At 39.9% G+C, this 23,094-nt stretch overlaps 3 protein-coding genes across 17 annotated transcripts in view; all 3 read right to left on the reverse strand.

Annotated features, from left to right (window-relative positions):
- Positions 1–23,094, reverse strand: part of CADPS2 (calcium dependent secretion activator 2) — a gene marked incomplete at both ends in the record, with an annotated part of 558,610 nt that overhangs the window by 347,243 nt on the left and 188,273 nt on the right. The window lies entirely within an intron of this gene.
- RNF133 (ring finger protein 133) lies at positions 17,755–18,897 on the reverse strand (the record flags this gene model as incomplete). Its single annotated transcript, XM_080701817.1, has 1 exon — positions 17,755–18,897. The coding sequence occupies one exon, from the start codon at positions 18,895–18,897 to the stop codon at positions 17,755–17,757; it is 1,143 nt and encodes a 380-aa protein (XP_080557943.1).
- Positions 21,858–22,769, reverse strand: RNF148 (ring finger protein 148; the record flags this gene model as incomplete). The annotated part of the gene is made up of 1 exon (XM_080701818.1): positions 21,858–22,769. The coding sequence occupies one exon, from the start codon at positions 22,767–22,769 to the stop codon at positions 21,858–21,860; it is 912 nt and encodes a 303-aa protein (XP_080557944.1).

The raw sequence follows: 23,094 nt of genomic DNA on the forward strand, positions 1-23,094 counted from the left end.
AGAAAGGTGGGGTCTAGAAGGAGGAGCAAGATAGAATGAATATATCTACCTGATTTAATGAATGTGGAAACCAAGGCACAGAGAATTGATGTTGCACAGTTTTTATACTGGAATTCTTGGATCCCATTAATTGAAAATAAAGAACACAGGTGGAAGAACATGTATGTGTTTGTGGGGGGGTGGTATATGGTGATAGATATCAGGAATGTCATGGATACATAATTTTGGTAGAGGTCAGGATGAAGTATGGTAAAAACAGAAAGAGTCAAAACCAAAATCTTATGAAATATCTATTTATGCAGTTGGCAAGAGAACTAGATCTGAAGGAGTTTGGTAATATCAGAGAAGCAGGAGGGAAAATAGACCTGTTAGTATCCAAGGGAAAAGATAGTCCTTAGACAAAAGGGAAGGACAGCTGGGCATGGTGGCACGTGCTTGTAATTCTGGCACTCGGGAGGTTGAGACAGGAGGATCTTGGTTTGTGGCCAGCCTTAGCTAGTGAGGCCCTTTTAACTCAGTGAGACCCTGTTTCAAAATAAAAAATAAAAAAATAGGGCTAGGGGTATAGTTTAGAGGTAGAATGCCCTGGGTTCCAAACAAACAAACAAACAAACAAACAAACAAACAAACAAACGGGAGGGATGGAAGAAAGGAAAGGGGGGGAGGGGGGAATGAGAATCAAGAGTCCCAAGGAAAATCAAATCAAATCAAATCAAAAGAGATTTGATTTGACAGGCCTTTGGCCTAGAAGAGGTAGAGAGCAGAAGCCTGCTGCAGTAGGGAAAGGAGGACAAGGTGTAATAAAGTCAAGACAGCGAATATAAGCTGTTCCTTTACGAAGCGTGAAGCTTGAATGAAAAAGGAAATGGACAAGAAGTCAAAAGCTTGATGGGAAAACCAAACTGAGCTATGAGGGAGACAGGTCAATAAGACATAGAAAAACAATGATGGCTTATCACTTTTGGGAAGACAGACAATAAAGACTGGGATGGAACTCTCTTGCTCCTCCCTCGCCTTCAGGAAGCATCTGCCACTAGGCGAGGCACCAAGGCACCCAGGCCCTCAGTCTCACAGCAATCCCTGTGAGCTGCACCAAGGTCTTCCCAGACCTTGGTCATGTGATCTTCCATGTCAGGTAGCCATAAGACCATTTCTTAGTCCCAGCTGAGACTCGAGATGCCTGAGGCTCCAAGTGACACTTTGGTCTTGGTTGCTACCTCATGAAACATTGAGCAAATAAACCAGTTACAGCTGCTCCTGGATGGTCATGCTGAGAAATGGTAAGATAAAATTTATTTGTTGCTTCAGGCTGAATTTATTGCAGAGCAATAGCTATCATTTATCTCTTCACAAGGTTTCCCCTTGCACTGCATTTGGGTCTTGGTATAGTCATCTAAGAGAAAGCCCTGCCTTCCCTCCACCAGCCCATTACATTCTCCACTGTCCTGATGCTATCTTGCTATAATTTTCTTCTTAGCACATAGCACTACTTGACATGTATTTATTGTCTGTCTTCCCAAAATGAAGGGTGAGCACCAATGCCTAATTCAGAGCCTGCCCCCTTGATAAGAGTTCAGTAGAGATTTGCTGAAAAAGTATTCATTATCCAAGGACAGTGGGCTCTCGAAGGCTAAAGGATTAGACAGACATCTAGCTTACTGGTGGTTTCCTAATGTTGATAACTGTGGAAGAGAAATGAAAAGATGGACAAATATCTAGTAAATGAAAATATAGGAAGTGCTATGGCTGAAAGACACAGGCCCCGAATGAAATCATGTTGGCATGAGGCAGGGAGGTGATGTGGAGTCGGAAATGAGGAAGAGCTCTTTTGTCCCATGCATACAAGAGAAAGGAAGACCTGCAGCCCAGGAAGGCTAGCTTTCCTCTCTGTCCTATCCAGGATGCTGTGTTGCCCATCACTTAAGACCTTCCACTTGGCACATACTCCCAACACCACCAGAAAGGGTGACCTGCCAATCCCTGTTCCTCTAAGTAATCCTAAGCAAGCTTCAGATTTGGATCTCCAATATCACATGACATCTGTCCGTATGTGTCCCAATGGCACCTTAAACAAGTCTCAAACATAGTTTGCAAGTTGTTCCAATAATTGCTTTGCCTCCTGCCTACCTCACTTGGTGTCAGCCTACGAGTTTCATCATTGAGAGACTTGGAAACCATTACTGAGGCCTCTTTTTACTCCATGTTATTTCCCCAAACACACAACTTGTTACTACACCCTGCTTTTTCTGCCAGCTACATTCTTCACAAATCTTTCTTCGCCTCTTAATCTCCCCACAACAGATCTTCATGCCTCTACCTGGAACTGAACTGAATGACAATGGACTTTTCATGCCTCAGAAGTATTTTGGATGCCACCTTATGCAAAGAATACATCCATCTCTTCTCCCAACATATTCTCCTCACCAGTATCCAATTAATACATATATAGATATTAATATATTAATACAGATTACTTGCATATACGAATATAGATGATTAGCATATTATTAAAATATATTTAAATCTGGCCATTTCATTTCACTAGTTCTCCAACAAAATCTTCTCCAAAGTATTCAAGGCCTTACTTCAAAATGTCCCAAACTATCTCTCTGGCTTCATCCCAAGTCAATTTCTCTTGCACTACCCCTGTGCTCTGGTTATGCGAGTCCTTCAAAAACTTCACAGTGTCTATCTCAGCATCACCTAATTATCACCCATATCCTCTCATCTTGTTTTTCCTGTTAGCACATAGCATCATCTGACATTTATTAGCTATCTCCCTAAAACAGAAGGTGAACACCACAGAGCACTTTGTTTGTGAATGAGTCCAGTGCCTCACCCGGAACCATTATTAGACCCCACCCACTTCCCACTTGATCCTCAGATATTCCTTCCCCAGTCTCCTGGCTTGGTCAGATCCTGCATTGTTTGCAATCAAATAACCTTCTGTTTTATTTTTAAAGTACTTTCACATTGTAATGATAATATTTAAGTAAAAAATTGGATTAAATATCTGCTTTCCTCACTAGATAGTACATTCCATGAAGCCAAAAATGGTTTCATTTACTGGACTGTCTTCCATTATCAGCTAAGCACTAGGCCATGCCCTTATATAATCTTGTGTGTGTGTGTGTGTGTGTGTGTGTGTGTGTGTGTGTGTTACTGAGGATTAAACCCAGGAACGTTTTATCTCCTAGCTATACTACCAGGTCAATTTTTTACTCTTTATTTTGAAACAGGGTCTCCCTAAGTTGCAGAAGGTCTAAGGACCTGAGACTATCCTCCTGTGCATGTGCCACTATGCTCAGCTACAATCCCTCTTCAAAGAATAGTGAAGGAGAGGTTTGGATGTTTAATGATTCAACTTCTCTACCCATGCCTAGGACTCATTGAAATGAGTAATAAACCAGAAAGGTTTATGAATTAACTATTTTATGCTCACAGAAGAAAGGTCTATGACAATGGGAGATGGAATATTATCTCAGAAAGAAGAATCACAATGCATAAAGTTTCAGAGGAGAGAAAGCCTAGTTTTGTGAGTAGAAGCAGGTTATCAGCCTGGAGGTGGGGAGTAACAACCACTGGAAATGAATAGGCAGTGAAGGCCAGGTACAAGGATGAATTGGACACCTGTGCCAATGGGTAAGCCCTGGAATAAAGACTAGGAGGAAGTTCGGGTTGGAGGGTGTTAAGCATAGCAGTGGAAGGAAGGCAGAAATCCCCCAAGACTTTCAAGCTGTGAAAACCATCCATTAAGCTGAGCATGGTGGTGCATGATTATAGTCCCAGCTTTCAGGAGGCTGAGACAGGTGTATCACTGTTCATAGGCAGCCTCAACTACTTAGTGAGGCCCTTTGCAACTCAGTGAGACCCTGTTTCAAAATAAAAAAAAAAATAAGGCTGGGGATGTAGCTCAGAGGTAGAATTCCTGTGGGTTCCATTCCAAGTACCACACACACACAAAAAAAAATCCATCTACTTACATAATATGCAATTAGTCACACAGTAAGGGTTACCAATTTTATATAATATCCTTATAAGAAAGAAGTGCAGGACATAGACTTTGTCCACTTGTATGGGAAAGAAACACCCTAGAGGTGACTGAAATAGGGGTGTTTGCTCTTATATGGTCCTTGTCCAGTGAATTTTGATGAAGTCCAAGGACTAACAAAGTATATAGAGATATGAAATTTATTTTTAAGTCAAGGAAATATAGAAGACAACAACAGAGTTCCCCTATCACAGGGGGGGAAGAGTGTCCAAAAGAGAGTTACCACCAACGATCTTGGGAGGCGGGCTTTTAAACCTTACTCAGGTTCTCCATCTGCTCTTTAATGATCAAAATTAGGTTTTGGGTAATTAATGTCTTTTGACCAATTTTAGGCTTAATTTGAATCATTTTGTGGGCTGGTGAGCCCCCATCTTCTGGAGCCAACTGGTCTCTCATCTCCTTGCTCATCCCTCTCCCCTCACAGAAGGTGATGAGATAGCTGCTTTTAATTCCTTTGTTCCCAGGTCCTCTGCCCTGCCTCAGAGTGGGAAAAGGACCAGGAATGATGTCACAAGGGAGGAGTGAGACTTTTTTTTTTCTTGGTTGTGGTACTGGGGATGGAACCCAGGAGCATTGTACCTCCAAGCTACACCCCCAGCCCTATGTTTCAGTCATTTTATTTTTGAAACAGTGTCTCACTGAATTGCAAAGGGTCTTGCTAAGTGAGTGAGGCTACATGTGTGAGGAAAGTTGAGTTTTCATTCTGATAAAATGTTGTCTAATAATTCCCATTACTTTTAAAACAAATTTTCAGGTGATATTGGCTGTAAGACTGTGTAAAAATGATAAAATTAGTCTCATTAATTATCAAATATATTAATGTCACATATTTTCACAGTTGTTCTCCAGTTATAGGTAGGAATGTGTGGCCGTGTGTGTGTGTGTGTGTGTGTGTGTGTGTAGCTGGATTGAGAGCTGGTCTTTAGGCCTGAGATGCCCACATACCATTTTTATGCTCTAAGCCCAGGATCCCCTATGAAACTCTGTCTGGTAGACACAGAATGTACCATGTTGACGTAGAAACTGCCCTGGCAACTAAGTATATGAAAAAACCCACTAATGGGAAAATATGTCTCCCTAGAGCTATAGTCTCCCTGTGTTTTCTGGATTATCATTCTCTTTTATAGAACAAGTGGGTTAAATTGAGTATGTAAGTGACTAGCCCAAGTTCACAGAGATTTTGGAAAAATGGGGACTTGATTTTTGGCCATTGGAATCCCCAAAGCAGCATTCCTTGATTTAATCTTCTCACCTTTATCCCTCGATGGGTCCCTCTCTGACAGTCAGATGCCCTGCTAGTTGCTGGCCAATACCTGTGGAATTATCAATGGCCTTCTATGGAAATGCCATGGATGACAGAATCAGTTCAATATAGGGTTAATACTCTACCAAAAAACACAGCATCCAATGTATGACACATTCCTCTGCATTTCAGTGAATTTAGCTTGTAGATGGCCTGCTTAAAGAGTGCCACCAACCTCTACTCTTCCCATTGACCTACTTAACTTATATGCCAAAGAAATTCCTGAAGACCTAAACAAAATTATGGTAAAGTAATAACAAATTTGAAATGTGGTAACTATCATAAAAAAAAACTGTATCTGCAAAGGGTAAGTCTGCTCAGCTGTCCAAATAAGACTTCAAATTTGCTTTTCAACAGAAGCATTTATTGTTTACATGTGCTGTTGATTTAAGCCAGGCACTACTACTTTTGTTCAAAAAGATTTTATAATGACAAGAAAAACATTATCTGCTTGCCAAATCATTGTGGCTATCTATGAGATGGTTTCTGGGGAGATTGCCAGCATGTGATCAGCCAGAAGAAGGCTGAGAAAATACAAGAACCCATTTGTAAGACGTGCCTTTCTCTTCTTAATAATGCAAAATAAAATATTGTCTCATAATTCTCACAATCTTCATTGTCCTTGGAGAAAGGATGATATAGCTTTTTAAAATGATTTTTTCAGGTATTATCAATTCATGAAGCTTTGTTTCAATAGTGAGTTTAGACTCACTAGAAATCAAATAATTTTTAGTGTCTTGGCATACAAACACCAGAATTTTTTTTATCAGGTCACTTTATAAACCAAAGCCAGTTTCTGGACCCTTTTGACTCTATACTGTGACAGACTCTTCATTCATTCAGGTTTCCCCCAGTATACCTTACCAGCCTTCTCTTCCGTTGCCCCCAAGAACATGTTTTCTATTCAAGAAAGAACAACTGTTTAGATTTCAACATATGTTCTCTCACCAATACCTCATCCAGCTGTTTAACAAATACTTCAAGACAAACAGTGATGGACACTGTGAACTCTGCTGGGAATACAGTGGTAAGCAAGATGTTGTGGCTTTGCTGTTTGCCCAGGACTTAGAGTACAGCAAATGTGGCAACACAAATTAACCACTCATGTGGCTTGATTAGTACTCCTGAGGATTTCTGGTGCCATAAGTGTTGTTAATAAGGTTTTGATGCTGGTTGGAGATGTCACAGAGGCTCCCTTGAGTTGGTGATTAGAGGCCTGAAAACTGGATCATCATGGTGATGAGGGAAGACCTAGGGACAGTGGGTGAAGAGGGCACAGCCAATTTTAGAGAGCCTTGAAAAAGTTCCTTGGCTGCAATGAAGGTTCAGAGAGTTCAGTGATAGGAGACTGGAGAAGGATGGGCTTTATAAAGTTGAGGAAGGCCTTGGTCCTTATTATAAGAGCATAGGGTACCATCAAAACATTTATGTTAGGCCGGGCATGGTGGCGCACACTTGTAATCTCCATGCTGGGGAGGCAGAGACAGGAGGATTGCACAGGTTAGAAGCCAACCACGCGTGCTGGCTTAGGAGACCGTTTCCAAATCAAAATGTAAAAATAGGTCTGGGAGTGTAGCCCGGAGGTAGAAGGGCTTCCAGGAACCCCGGTACCACCAAAAAAAAAAAAAAAAAAAAAAATTATGTCAGGGAGTCATATGAAAAAAACTTCATTTTCAAATAGCTAAAATTTGCCCTAGGGCCTTTAAATGTTTGGCAAAGGTATTTACTTTTATGACATATAAAACAGGTGCTAGGATTTATCTTAAAGGTAAAATGTAAAGCACAGCAAAGAAAAGACACATGGCCAAGGTGACAGCAATAGCATGGAAGAGTAGAGACTGAAACCTAGACCCACTCCAGAGGGCCCTCATCACCATGCAGTCTTCTTTGGGGAGGTTATTGATGATGACTAATAAATCAATAAAATAAGTAATCTATTTATAGATGGACTGAGGAGGTCTGGTAGAAAGAACATAATTCTACTATTCTCCACTTCTTCTGTGAAGTACCCACAGTGCATTTTTCTATTTTCAAACACCTTAGTACTCCCTGAAGGTCTTCCATGCCTCTGTCCCTAGACTGTTCAGCAAGCATTGCTATATGTCTCTCCTGTCTTGACTGAAAACTTTGGGAGAACTGTACTTTGAAAGTCTCTAATGTTTGGTACCATTAGATACTCAACTTTAAAAGAAATCATTAGATCTTTGTAGTAGTAGTGGACTTTGTAAAGTTACTCAACTCAAAGAGGATGTTTTGGCCAGCATGGAATGGAGTTTTCATAGATTCAAGGTGATTAAAATATGTGAAACACAAAGTATATTTGAATAAAGTTTATTGTTTGTTTGTTTATTTATTTATATATTTTGCAGTACTGGGGATGGAACCCAGGAGCATTTTACCTCCAAGCTACACCCTTGGTCCTATTTTTTATTCTTTTTATTTTTTGAAACAGAGTCTCACTGAGTTGCGAAGGGCCTAAGTAGCTGAGGCTGTCCACGAACCGCTATACTTCGGTTTCTGCCTCCCAAATGCTGGGATTACAAGTGTGTGCCATCACACTCGGCAAGTTACAATTATTTAATAGACCAACAGTTGAAATGATAAAAGTAACAAATCACTTCTTTGCTATATAAAGTTATTAAGAGTAAATTGCCAAGCTGGGTGTGGTATCACATTCCTGAAATCTCAGTAGTTGGGAGGCTGAGATAGAAGGATTGCAGGTTTAGGATCAGCCTCAGCAACTAAGTGTGGCCCTCCAAAACTTAATGAGTCCCTGCTTCAGAGTTAAAAAAAAAAAACAAAAAAAACCAGGGCTGGGGGTAGAGCTCAGAGGTAGAATTCCCCCGGGTTTAATATCCAACACACACACACACACACACACACACACACACACACACACACACACACACATTACTGTTGGGTGTGTTGGCACATACCTGTAATCTCAGTACTTGGGAGGCTGAGACAGGAGGAGTGCAGTTCTACCAGCTGCAGCAACTTAGAGACCATTTCAAAATAAAAAGTAAAAATTGCTGGGGGTGTCAAAATAAAAAGTACAAAGGGCTGGGGGTGTGGCTAGGAGGCGGAATGTCTCTAGGTTCTATCACCAGTTCCCCCCCAAAATAGTAAGTTACAGGTCTTTGTTGTTGCATTAGTTAGTTGTCTTTCTTACCTAGAATAAAAACTAAACTAAGTTAAAATAAAATAAAGATTTTACTTGACTTGGGTTTCTACTGATCTGTGAATTCCAGAGGTTTGGAAACCACTGATTTAACCAATTTCTTTCCTTATCAAGTATGAAGAAGTCACACTTAAAACCAACTGCAAATAATCTCTACTTAAAAAAAATAGGTTATAGATACATCTAGACTTTTATCTGTAACCTAGGCAACAGCTGATCTCAAAAGATTCTTCCTTAGAACTAATCTAAATCCCTTAGCACAAATCTAAAGCAGCAAGTGGCCGGAAGTCTTCTTGAATTCCATTGTGGGGGTTGAGATGAGTCCACAACCAAAAAATCACAAATGTGAGTTAAAAAGGATTAAGCTTTTTTTAAAAAAAAAATACATGGCCATTCCCACTGTGTTATCAATATTACAAAGTTGTTCTAGACCTTTTTTTCTAATACCAGCCAATAGCAGATCCATTGTCTTCCTTATAAGCTTTTTACAACTCACTAATCAACTTAAATCTTAAGCTTCAGCTCCCCAAGCCAATGGCAAATTCCCTTAACCTTGTTAATTGTAGAGGCTGAAAGCAAATAATTTACTAAGGGACTCACTGTAATCACAAGTACAAAAGGAGAGGGTCAGTGGTCACTATGTGGGCTTCTAACATGTGTGACACCACAATGGTGAGACCTTGAAAAGGAAGAAAAAGCCACATGTTCAGGGAAAAGGAAACAATGGCATACTCAACATGAATTTCTAAAGATGGAGGCATGAGGTGAGAGAAGACACCACCTTTCTAGAGTCATCCTCCTCATTCCTCCCATATGTCATCGCATATTTCATGGTGTGAGAGAAAAGAGCTACCTTCTGCCTATTTAGTAAAGAAGTATTTTTTTCTTATTGTAATGGTACCAAAGTAGTTTTTAAAAATTTAATGAATTGCTTTTGGAGCCCCCAAAATCTATAAAATAATTTGTCTCTATTAAATGCAACAAACAAAATGGGACTCCTCCCCATTTTATTTTTGTTACACATTTCTGAGTAAATCAAACATATGATTTGCATTTTACAAATACTGTACAATGGATTTTAGAAATACTGGTCCTTTGCAGCAGGCTCAGTATTTCAAGAAACTTTTCTATGAGAGTATAGGTGATGAGCCATTGTTGACAGAGAGGCTGGGAGAGAAGATGTTTCTAAAAACCAAATCATATTTTCCTCAAATCCTAGGTTTATGAAACATGAATCTTGAGAATGTCAAGATATCTACTCTTTTTAACCCAAGGATCTGCAGCCGAATGAATAAAGAAAAGTCTGGAAAGTAAATCAATCGTAAAAGCAAACATTCAGTTAAGTTAAAGAAAAATGAGACCTAAAACTTGTGACGACGTTTCCCTGGCACACAGTGGCTCTGAATCAATATTTGTTGAATGGGTTTTGTAATTTATACCTTGTAGTTATTTATTTTTCCACCAGATGGCAACTACGCATGGAATAACAATGTTATTGTTTTTAAATCTCAGAATCTGATTCTCAGGATTGTGATGGGCCTCCAAGGTATAAATCCAATCATCCTTCCACAGCTTGAATTCCATTACCACCACCACCACCACTACCACCACCACCACATATAAACAATTACCAAGCACCTTTAAAGAAGAGAAACTCTGCTCTCTGAGTAACCTGTGTACTGGCAAGCAAGACTAACTTCTGTAAAGTCCTTTATTTCCAAGGGGCCAGGCTCTCCCTGTGGCTGTCATTCTCTCAACTAGTTCTAACACTTGAAATAACAAAGAAAATCTAAATTTGTCTCAAGGCCATTCTTCAAGTGTTTGATGAAGGCTAGCACTGTCCTCTGCCTTCCGGGTTAAATATGGCTCAGATATTTTTCAGATGACAAAAGCCCCTGAACACCCTGGTAGCTTTCCTTAATACACACTTCCCATTGTGTTCATGGGATCATTTCTTTCTTTCAGGGCTTTGTTCAACCATTTATCATCTAGATGATATCTCTTCCACTTAAAACTATAATATTAACTTCTCTTCTCCATAGCAACTCTAATTGTCTAACAACAATTCATATTTATATTTTCTTCACACTTATAAAGGTAAGTTTTATGAGGGCAAGGAATTTTGTATGGTATTTTCAGGGCAATCAGTATTTGCTGAGTGAATCCATAAATCTTCAATTTGCATGACAGCTCACAATTTTCTTCAAGGAGAAAAGAGGGGCACTTTAGAGAAACAAAGCTGTTTAATGAAGATATAGTTCACCTTAAGCCAACCCATTTAGCATTCCCGATAGCCCCCTTCATGCTTATTTTCAGCTACATTTTATGGAAGCACAGTGAGTTGCCCTTTAATATTTGTGAAATTTATTTTATGGAACATCTAGGAACTTACATGATTCCCTTCTGAATTCCATCTTTGACCCAATGTCTTAGAATGCTGCTACTTGTGCTGGTCACCTTTCCAACACTTAGACACAATACCTGAGATGATCGACATATAGGGATGGAAGATCTGTGCTGATGGCTTCAGAAATTTCAGTCCATGGTTGGCTGAGTCCATGCTTTTGGCCTGTTGCGAGGCTGAACATCATGGTGGAGAACACCTGGTGGAGGAAGCTGTTCACCCCATGGCAACTGGGTCCCCAAATACCCCTCAAGGGACCCAACTTCCTTCTATTCTGCCCCACTTCCTAAAGGTCCAGCCACCTTCCACAACACCATCAGCTAGGGACCAAGCCTTAGACATTTGAGTTATAGGGGAATGTTTAAGATCCAACTAGTAAAATATCTCTTCAGATATTATTCTAGTGAACAGGTGGAATTAAAAATCATTCTCTCCCTTGTGGGCAGCTCAATGATCACATGTGGCCCATTCAGCTTCTGATTTTTTTCAGATTTTTTCTTTCTGCTTTGGAAATTGGAAATTATCTAAAATCTATTAGGTTTTTTTTTTTTTTTTTCATGGTTCTCTTGGCATTTTGGATCGTGGTGGTAAACAGAGGAGCCAGAACTGGAAGCATTTACATTCATAAACCAGAGACAATTTGCCTATTTAAAATATACCTAAATCTATCTCAACAATTTAGGGAATAGCAACTAACCTTTGTGATGCTTTTAGATTTGTCATGAATTTCATTTAATAGTATTTCTGATCACAACTGTGGAATGCATCTAAGTGAAAAGTGCATCCTACTTTCTGATATGAGTGTCTTGAATTCCAGTGTGCATCAGTCACGGGGAGGACTTGCTGGAATGAACCTCAGGGGTCTCTAAGGTACTGACTCTGTAGGTCTGCAGGAGGGCCTGGAGAAAGCTCCCAGGTACTGCTGCTGAGGGCCACTGCTCTGATGCTTTGCCCGGAAGACAGAAAATAATTTCAGGTCCTCTGACATAAAAAACTCTTTTTTTTGAGAGGCAACTGTGTTTTTTGTGCCTACCATTTTTAAAAGGACTGATAATAATTAGGAAATGAATAATTTTTTCTCCTTTCACACTCAGAGAGAGGCAGCCTATACAACAATACCCCTCTGAGTAACTAATCATTTTTCACATGAAAACTGCCATCTCTCAAGTCAGGATATTCTGAATGGAAGCCTCCATTCCAACAGCTTGGTTTTCTTTTCTGTTCATTTACCCAGACACGCCCTGCATACACCTTGATGGTTTCATGCCTATGTTCCTTTATTTTTCTTAATTATGTTGGGATCTCATAAGGTCTCACTTTAAATGCCCTACTGATAGGGCTTCCAATGTTTTTAGCTGGAAATTCTTTTATTAAAACTGCTGTCTTCTTTACTTAAAAAATGAGTATATCAGACTAATTGTAGTGTAGTGGTTAAGGCCAGGAGCTATGGAACTCCACTAAGTTCAAGTATAGGTTTTATCATATATTGGCTGTTTAATTTGGGCAAGGGACTCGGCCTTTCTGGACCTTAGCTTCTTTATCTAAAAATGGAGATATTAATGATGCCTCTATTTCATAGTTATTGCTATTATTAAATTAATTTCTACCTGTTTATAATATAAGTAGGTACATCCTGGAATATTGGAAATTTTTTATTAATACCACTTTTACTATCCCTATCATAACTGCCAGCTTCAGTTGGGTTACTAAGTATTCTTGAGGGAAAAAAAAGTCAAACAGCACTGAAAATAAAAAAGCTTTCCAGTTTAGGAGGGGAAAGGATATGAAAATTCAAACAGTTATGAAACAGATATGAAACAGATATGAAAATTCACATAACAGAAAATTCACGTAACAGAAATTTCAGTCCATGGTTGGCTGAAATTGGATAAATGGAGTTGGTGGGCAAGTACTTTTTCTTAGTAAAGCACAATGCGACAATTCTTTTTTACATTTATCTCTTTTAATTAGACCTATTTTTTTTTTGTTTTTTTGTTTTGTTTTGTTTTTTGGTGGTACTGGGGTTCCTGGAAGCCCTTCTACCTCTGGGCTACACTCCCAGACCTATTTTAACATTTTTATTTGGAAACAGGGTCTCCTAAGCCAGCGCGTGGGGCTGGCTTCAAACCTGCGCGAACCTCCTGTCTCTGCCTCCCAAGCGCGGGGATTACAAGCGTGCGCCACCATGCCCGGCCTAGACCTATGTTTTCAGTTGCTTATTAAACATTACTTAGATGTTCTAGGGTTTCCTCAAATTTCGCATACTCAAAATCTTAACTCTTTTACTCCAAACTTGATTTACCTGTTATTTTTTGTCTCACTAAATGTATCATTACAGCATAGTGGCCCAATTCAGAAACTCAGGGTTCACCCTTGGTCATTCAGTCTTCCTTAACTCCTCCTGGCCCCTGCCCACATCTTCTATATCCATAGTATGACGTGAAACTAAAGTTCCAAAATCAGTGTTACCCTCGTCATTAAAACATGAAGTAAAAGCCAAGCATGGTGCTGTATCCCTAACATTCCAGTTCTTGGGAGGCTGAGACAGGAGAATCACAGGTTCAAGAACAGCCCCAACAACTGAATGAGACTCTGAGCAACTGAGACCCTGTTTCTTAAAAACAGATAGACAAAACAAAATCATAAAAAGAAAATTCTTATAAGAAAACTACTGTACTGCAGGTGCACCCCACAAATCGTCTCTCACTCCTTGGTCATATTTTCATCTCATCTGTTACTCCAGATGCCTTCACAGTCTACACAGGCTATTCGAAGCTTCTCTGTGAAGCAGGGATGTCCACACTGTTCCCTCTTCTAGAGCGATTTTCTTCCAGCCTGGCTCTAGTTCCACTTCCAAGGCTGTTTTAAGTCTTCCTTAATCTTCCAGCTGAAGTTCCTTCCTTCAGGTGTCCAAAGCCTTTATGAGTTCCTCTCCATGAAGCTTAACCCTTTCTGGACATTTCAATTTCTACCTAATGGTTTGCAGTAATGTGAACTGAAGGACACAGGGTGAATCTGACTTGACCAGTTTGAAGGCTCTTTGCCAGTGCCTCTCAGTGGCCCCCTGTAGTGTTGCCCACTGGAGTCACTAGAGAACATTATAAACATGAAGTCTGGGGCCCAGCCCAGGGGTCCTGAGTACAGCCTGGGCATGAGGCTTTTTAAGTGCTTTCCACTTTGTTCCCATGTGTGGCCAAAGCTTAGAAGTACTACTTTGTGGGGAGTTGAGAGATTAATAAAGGAGATTTAAACAGAAGCAAACATCTCCTTGAAATCACATCACAAGTAGTCACTACAACTTAATAAGGGATGATCTTAAATAGAAGCTTTGGAAGCAGAAGAGATGATTAAAAACAGGTAAAAGATATTAAGGCACTGAATAAAGCTAAAACGACATACCATTGGTTCTACATAGAAGCTGGGAAAGGAGAGAAGGGCTAGAAGATGAATGTTTAAGGGAAACTATGCTGTGAACAGCAGCCAGGGTAAGTAGTAGAGGTAGGACAGTAACCGGATACAAAGAAGAACTCTGAGACAGATGCTTTAGGCGGACAAAGTTTCAGACAGCAGAATCTAAGGTGTGGCAAAAATGGGATGTTGATGAATTGGAGATGAGAGTTACAAGTATAGAGAAAACTTGAACCCAGAGTGACTCTGGTCATTAACAATAAACAGCATTCATAATGGTACCTAGAATCATGAGAGACAGAATCAGGGACACATGTTGAGGAAGGCTCTAACTGTGGTGATAGCTGGGTGTGGCAAAAAAGACGAGGTCTGAGTGGACAGATTGAGGGGAAATTTGTGAAGTGGGCAGATCATCTGTTACTCTAAAGTTAAACTACACTACCCTTCCCCAAAACTCTTGCCTTTTGCAAAATGAGGCATATATTTTAAGATATCCTTGTGCTGGTAAATGTAATAACCTGTAGTCCTAATTTTTTCATCAGTAAAAACTAAAACTTAAACAGAAAATCGCCAAATACAAAAACAACAAAACAGATGTATTTTTAAAATACAGTAAGTAATAGGTGCTTATGGCAAAGAATGGAATGGGAAGATGTCATTATTGTTAAAATGACCCCTTCACAGACTAAATAGATGAAGACCCACTTGGTGGCTTCAATGCTGCCCCAAACTCAGACCTTTTCCTCTACTTGGTTTCTGAAAGCTGCTTCTACAACCAGTAGGTTAGGAGAGAAGACTTTAAGCATGCACTAAGTTTAAATTCCATGAGGAAAATGCCACCTTCCTTGTTCACTAAATCCTTTGAAGGGTTTTCTGCAATTAATAGTTGACCAACATTCCTTTACAGGAAAACTGCATTATACCTATGGCAAGAGACTCTGCTGTGTCTATAAGTACTGTTAAATAATTTCATCAATACTATCACTTTATCATAGGCAAAGTGCTCTAGAATATTTTACCTTAGTAACACATTAAACTTAATTTATACCATTCATGAAGAAAAAATGTTATTTTATTTAAAATATCAAACCCTACTAATCAGGGAGCAGAGAATCAAACTTTGATTAACAGAGAATGTAAAAACACCTAAAAAGAGAAATACAAGGAAACTCCATTATGACACTGGTATTAGAGACACATAATTCATATTACAGCCCCATATTATAAGGGCGATATATATTTGTATCCCTGGTACAAGAAAAATGGCAAACCCACCGAATAGGTGAAAACCTACAACAATGAATAATACCTAACATTTGACACAGCAGTGCTATTTCCAGGTCCTGGTTATTAAACCCAGAGTAAAAGTGGTTTATTGATCTGTTTACAACATTCTGAAGACAAGGATTAAAACTGCCATTTTGTTCTGACACAGAAGACACAGTTATGTAAAGCACTTTGCCACCCTCCTGCTATTTGCCCAACACCCAGCAAACAGTTCCCAAATTCACTGGATTTGACCCTCCTTTCCTAGCTCCAGGGTAGATTCCAACTACCTGTTAAAGAACATCCATTTAAAATTCTTAGAGAAAGACGAGAACACTGCAAAAAATTTCAAGTGCCATATTATCTAAAGACATCTTTTAGATGTGCTAAATTCTTACATACGGGGGTATTTTGAGCCTAAGGTTGATAACAATGGACACAAGGAGAGATCAAGATAAAAGGAAGGGAGGGGAAAAGGTGTAAGGAAGAATGGAAAGAGAACACACGGACACTCAGAGTGAAAGACAGATTCCCCAGATGCTAAGCCGGTCCTGGCATAGGCACCCACATGCATTTGTTCAACGTCATGGTCCCAGAACCCTAGTCCAGAGACTTGCAGCATAGCTAGCTGCCCTCATTGCACGGTTCCTGCCATTCTCTTGGGCAACTGGTGGAGATGGCGGGAGCGGCCCCCATCCTCTGCCCACCTCGAGTGGCAGGCACACCCAGAGACGCCAGGCTAAGAGTGAGTGACAGCTAGCTAACCCTGCCTTAGGAGCAGATCCTCCCAGAGGTGGCTTTTCTAGAGTCCACAGTGTCCTCTCTCTTCATCATGGCCTGGGGGCCCTCACGGAATTTTTTTCCTTTTTCAGAGTAAACTCAAAATGATCCTCAAGGAAGAATCCTGCTAAATCCTCCAGCAGCCCTGATGCCATGCAGTTCCTTCAAAAGACCCACTCTAGTGATTAATGCTGTCAAGCCTCTTTAGGGTCGAGTAAAAAAAGAGAAGCCAGTGAATACCAAGCGGGACATTGCCCCCCTCTGGCCCAATTTAGCTGTGTCCTGACTCTTGTACATGATCCTCCTTGGGGCTACTGCTGTAGCCAACTACGGCCCTTCTGCCTGGCTCTGAGGTTAGGATTGTCAGTAGAGAGTAACTCACAAAATTCCTCCTCGCTAGGTCTCTCAGTAGAATGGGCTAATAATCTAAACTCCAGTGTCAGCCTGAGAGCATTCAAAGCTCCTCCTTAAAAATGACATGGAACGGCTATGTTAGTCATGCTCAGCTATGACCATCAATTCTGAACTTAAACGATATTTCTTAATGTGATTGAAGATGAACGTTTTTAGCATTAATTTCCCTTTATTTTGTCTGATTGGGATAAACTGCCCAGACTTAGCACATAATAATTATGAAGATATTTATCTTTATCTACTCATTAAAAATTGCTTGAGTGCCAGGCACTGTGATACTCTTTAGATGTATAGTAACAAAACCAACAGTCTCCCTGATGTTGTAACAATAGCTTCTACATTATGCTGCTTCTCAACAAAATAATCTGGCATATTTAAAACATTTTCCTTAATGGCAAAAGAATTTTGGGGTGGGGTAAAATAGGGGAAATCATGGCTGAATGCACAGGAATTCTAGATCATCAAAGTTTTTCTATGTATTAAGATATTATAGCAATTATAGTAAGTAATATCTGGGCACTGAAGCATCTTCTGTTAGAGTGCTAAATAATAAAAATAAATAAAAGATAATTTTTACTCTTTCTACACATAATTTTTTTCAAGCCTAATTGCTGATTTCTATAACTTAAATAAAGCCAAGGGCACAAAAAATATTTCAAGGGAAAAAAAAAGTTTGTCCTTGGTTATTAACATGCATGCACACACAGATAAACATATCTACACCCACAGGAGTAACACACTTTGACAAAACGTTACATTTAGCAAAGTCAAAAATTCCTGCTAGCGCTTTTTTGTTCTGTCTTTGGGGCTTGACAGAGACTGTAGAAAATTACCAGAGTAACAGAAAAGGACACAAAAACCACACTTCAAACAGACAAACTGCTTGTCAGTATTAGCACCTGCTTTGACAAACGGGTTTAATCCACTTCCTCAAAGGTTATGCTGTGTCAAGGTGAGGGATGTGCGGTTTTCTCTACTGAATGGTGCTGGCTGTCCCGAGCGGGAGCAGCAGGTTGCTCCTCCACAGAAGCTGCTTTGTCTGCTGGTCTTGGAGGAGGAGCCTCCCTGTTTGCCTCCTCTTCCCTAGGTGACAGGGTTTCAGGAAATTCACTGGACATTAGAACTTGCAAAGATTCAGCACCATCTTCAATGTCTACTTGAATTCCCAAAGCCTTAAGAACGTCACATTTGCACATGGGACATGTACCATGGGCTAGAATCCAGGGGTCAATGCAATTCTTATGGAAGAAATGTTTACAGGTCAGAATGCGAATTATATCATTAGGCTTATAAGGTTCAAAGCAAACTACACAGCTATCCCCGTTTGGATTTAATTCCTCATCCCCCTCTTTTAATACCCGAAGTTGGAGCTGGCTGAATGCTTTCTTGAGGTCTGTTGTTAATCGCTGCCATCTCCTGTGCTGAATTCTGGCTACCCAAAGTCTTCGGATATGGTAAAAGACAAAATATGCGATTGTAGCTGTTGTGACGATCATAAAGGAGACAAAATAGTGGTTCATCCATACGATGTGTTTTCTCCCCACTGCAATCATGGCTGTCACACGAACTCCCCTCTGAATTAAATGCAAAATCTCCAGGCCTTTTAGGTTACCAATCATAACAACCACAGTGTCTTCAAATACCTGGTGAGACATGGGGAAAACCTGATTGCCAGTTCCTGGAAAGTTATAGATAATCACTCCGCTGGCTCCCTTCTCAGTTGCCACTTTGATTTTCTGCGTGAAGGTACAACCACCCCGTTCAATGAGTGCCAGCCAAGGCCCCGAGTTTCTTGCCGAGTTTCTTGGGCTGCTGAAACTGGTATTGGGATTACATGCATTTTGAGATTTTCCCTCTGGTGGCATGATAAGTCCTGTCACTCTCTTCAAAGTGGAGCTTCTTCCAAAGACTCCAGTCTCCCCTAACTCTGAAAGCATGCGGTTCCCGACGTGAAATGAGATGTTCATGTACGCGGTCCAAACTGCACTCGCTCTGCAACAGTTCTGATTCAAAAGCCAAAGAAAACTGAGTCTCATAAGCCAGGAAGACACAATTTTGTTTTGACAAGGGCAAGTCTTGAGGAGAGTCATCTCTCTCTTTGCCCAATGACTCAAGAACCAACCCCAAAAGAAGATGTGGTGTCCACATCTGTTGACACTCAATGTATAATGAAGGAGAGAAAATCTTCTGGAAGGAAATAAGATTCACTGTCTCCTAGCATCGTTTTGTAAGAATTCTGAAAGGTGTCTCGAGTTTCAGATGTTTTATTTGAAGAGAGAAAAACTTTTGATCGAAAAAAAGTCCAGTCTCATTACTGCAGCTTTAGATACTGCTTACTACTTCATGATGTGATTATGACATAAAAGACTAAACAGCCAATTGGATAAGAGCTTAGAGCATGCTGTAAAATTATTGGCTCAAATGTTTCTGGGGTTGTTATGGGTGGTTTCTATGCTGTTATTAGATAGACAATCACTGAGTTACAAATAATGGCTAAAGTAGCATATTAAACCTAAAATACAAAATTTATCCAATACATGCTCTTCAAAATCTGAAAGCATAAGCAAGAATCCAACTGAGATTTGTCTTCACTCTCCACAAATATTTTAAACAGCATGAAAAGTTTAAAAAAATGAATGAAAATTAGAACTGAGACCAAATGCAAGGTAAAAATGCTAAGCTTCATAACACTAGTCTTACAAATATTAACTTGGTCACAGTGTTAATTTTTAATATTGATCATAGAAACCATGTACTACATTTATTTAATAAAAGCTTTGTCCTAAGGTTTGATTTTGTCCTGATTTTTTTTTTTTTTTTTGTTTGTTTTGCGGTACTGGGGATGGAACCCAGGGGAATTCTACCTCTGAGTGACACACCCAGCCCTAATATTTATTCTTCATTTTTGAAACAGGTTGTAAGGAGCCTGAGTTGCAAGGGGCCTCACTAAGTAGCTGAGGCCCAGGAACTGCAATCCTCGGTCTCCACCACCTCAATGCTGGGATTACAAGCATATGCCACCATGCCCGGCCCTTGTCCTGATTTCTAAAAGCAGGGTATCCACAATCTTCTTGCACCTCACTTTCTCACCCTTACTTTGACTGTATGTATAAGGAGATAAAAGATTCATATCTAGAGAAGCTAATTTTTCCGTAGACCTGACATAGGTTACTAATATAACCCTATTTTGAGGGAAGAGGAGAAAGGGCGTAGAGGTAAAGATCAAATAAAGCAGTATTAGTTGAGCACAATTTATTTTTTAATGTAGCTGTTTAATTTTCAAAAGAAAACCTTTGCCGGGCGTGGTGGCGCACGCTTGTAATCCCCGCGCTTGGGAGGTGGAGACAGGAGGATCGCGCAGGTTCGAAACCAGCTGCGTGCGCTGGCTTAGGAGACCCTGTTTCCAAAAATGAAAATGTAAAAATAGGTCTGGGAGTGTAGCCCGGAGGTAGAAGGGCTTCCAGGAACCCCAGTACCACCAAAAAAAAAAAAAAGAAGAAAAAAAAAAAGAAAACCTTCAAGGGGCACAGTTAACCAGAGTAATGGTTAAAATTTAATACGATTTTTGGTGGGATGCAACAAACAGCCTGGTAGAACACACACACCCCCATACACTGTCAGTTCTACCTACAGTTTTGCTACTCCCACATCAATGGGCACACTATGACATTGAAGCTGAACAGCAGCATGAACACTGATAAACAGATAGCCACAGCCGCTACAACACACTTTCTTGGGAGTTTATCTCAGCAGCTAGGAATTCAAAGCCAAGGATTTTTACCTTGAATATAATTATCTATGGCATCTGTGAAGGATGCTAAAAGACATTTTTAGTTTGGTTAGACCACAGTTTGGTTCAGTTTTAGACTATGGTTAAGAAAGTCGGCACTGCCTTCTTGTCAAAAATGAATCAACAACATGGTCATTTGAGGCAGGAACAAGAGCAACACCAACAGGCTTTATATGCCACACAAAAAGGGACAAAAACAGAAAATAGTACTGATGAAACTTTCAACAGGGTTCATTTTCTCTATGGCCATTAATCTGATTTTATTTCCACATGACTTTTTAAAAAAAAATGCAGGGCACAAAATCATGTTTAAATGTTGTGTGGTCTCATAAAGTTATCACTTAAGATCTGACTTAGCTTTGGTGTATCAATCAGAAAGAGTTTTTTTTTTTTTATCAAAACATTGAAACCCAAGTCTTTCAGCATCTCATTATTATATAGGTGTTTATTCATGGACTAGAAAGAAGAGGCAATATAAGGCAAAAGATAAAACACGAAATAGCAATTGAACATTTTAGCTTTGCTTTGTTATTAAAACCCCAGAATGACCATCAGTACTACCAATTTGGGGGAAAAAAGACATCCACTAGGGACACATTGCAAAGGGAAATTTGCCACCGCAGCTGATGCACTGTGCTAGAATTTAAAGAGCTTTGGGAAACGGGAATTTTTACAATGCTGCCCTATACGAAGTCCGTAACATTTAAAACGTTTAGTTATATAACTGAAAGTATGATCATCTATAATAATTATCTAGAATATATCACCCATCTAGTCAGTAGCTCTGGAAACCAGATTTCCTGGGTATTAATAAAATTAATTAGCTATGGCAAATTAAATCAAGATCTAATCCCATAATAAAGTTTATTGAGCAGAGAAATACATTATTAGAAACCAAAACTTAAAAGCACAAAAATTATATTTAAAAAAGGAAACTTTAAAATAATAAAGCCAGTTACCCATTGCATAAATGTAATAATTGCAGTAATTTGAAGATAAAGATTAATATTGCTTTTAACCTACACTAATGTCCTTGTTTGGATAAAGGCAAAAATGCATAACTATTAGAATTAGAAAGACAACAGTTCAAATAGCTGGGCATGATATGGAGTTTTATTTTTAAAACACATGAATTTTACCCTCTTTACTAATTGGGTAGAGAAGCTGAAATTTTCTCTCGGTATGAAGTGCAATAAGAGGATTTATCTAATCTGAGACTTTGGTAAGACCTGGTTATATCTTCAGAAAAGTCTGGGTTTCTTAAGTTTTCAGAATGTCACACTTACACATGGGGCATGTCCTGTGAGCTAAGAGCCAGGGGTCAATGCATGCCTTATGGAAAAAATGCCTGCAAGTTAAAATGCGTACTACATCACGGGGTTTGTATATGTCAAAGCAAATGACACAATTGTCCTCATCTGGATCTAGCTCCTTATCACCTTCTTTGAGCACTCGAAGTTGAAGCTGACCAATGGCTTTCTTCATATCAGCCTTTATCTGTCTTCGCCTCCTGGTGGAAGAACTGGGCACTCTGGGTCTCCAGACACAGTACAAGAAAAGGTAGGCAATGGTGGCTGCCAGGAAAGTGAGCAGAGACATGACGTAGTGGCTCAGCCACGGCACGTGCATCCTCCCCACTTCGATGATGATCGTCACGTACACTCCTTTCTGAATCAAGTGCAAAAGTTCCACGCCTTTCAGGTTGCCTATCATCACTGCGACTATGTTTTCCGTTCCCTGGTGAGACATTGGGAATACCTTGTTGCCTGTACCTGGATAGTTATAGATGATCACCCCATTGGCCCCCTTCTCTGCTGCCACGTTGATTTTGTGTGTGAAAGTGCAGCCTCCCCGTTCAATGAGTGCCAGCCAAGAGTCTGCCTGCTCAGGCCTGCTGAAATTGGTCAGTGGATTACATGCATTCTGATTCCATCCTTCAGGAAGTACCACTGCACCAGACACTCTTTCCAGAGGCGAGTGGTTCCCAAATACTCCACTCTCTCCTAGTTCTGATATGATCTGATTTCCCAGCTGGAATGTGATATTCAGATGAGCTGTCCATATTGCTTTCCCTCTCGAGTCAGGAAGGCTAAGTAGCAGAAAGACGCTAAGCCTCAACAGCCGAGATGCAGTGGACCTACGAGCTGAGAGAGTATGTCTATGTGGGTTCATTCCTCCATTTGCCTGTGAACTGACAAACGTGAAAAACAAAATCACTTCATTTGTAAAAGAAAGTAAAGACGCTTGCTTCAATCGTTGCCAGTAGGTCACTAAAGGACGTAAATCGAAGAGGTCTGCGTGGATTGAAGATATCTTGCTCCTTCCAGCATTTTTATGTTTGGTAGATTATCTTTCTTGTAATGACACAAAATAGCAAGAGTTGTTATTATTGCAATGTGATTTCAAGGAAATTATGACTTCCTAATGGGGAAATTGTGACATCAGAGCTAGTTAAGCCAATCCTGGAGTTTTTATTAGTGTACTGCATGCTGGATTC

Source organism: Muscardinus avellanarius, assembly GCF_963383645.1.
Source record: "Muscardinus avellanarius genome assembly, chromosome: 9".
In the NCBI taxonomy this organism is placed as follows: domain Eukaryota; kingdom Metazoa; phylum Chordata; class Mammalia; order Rodentia; family Gliridae; genus Muscardinus; species Muscardinus avellanarius.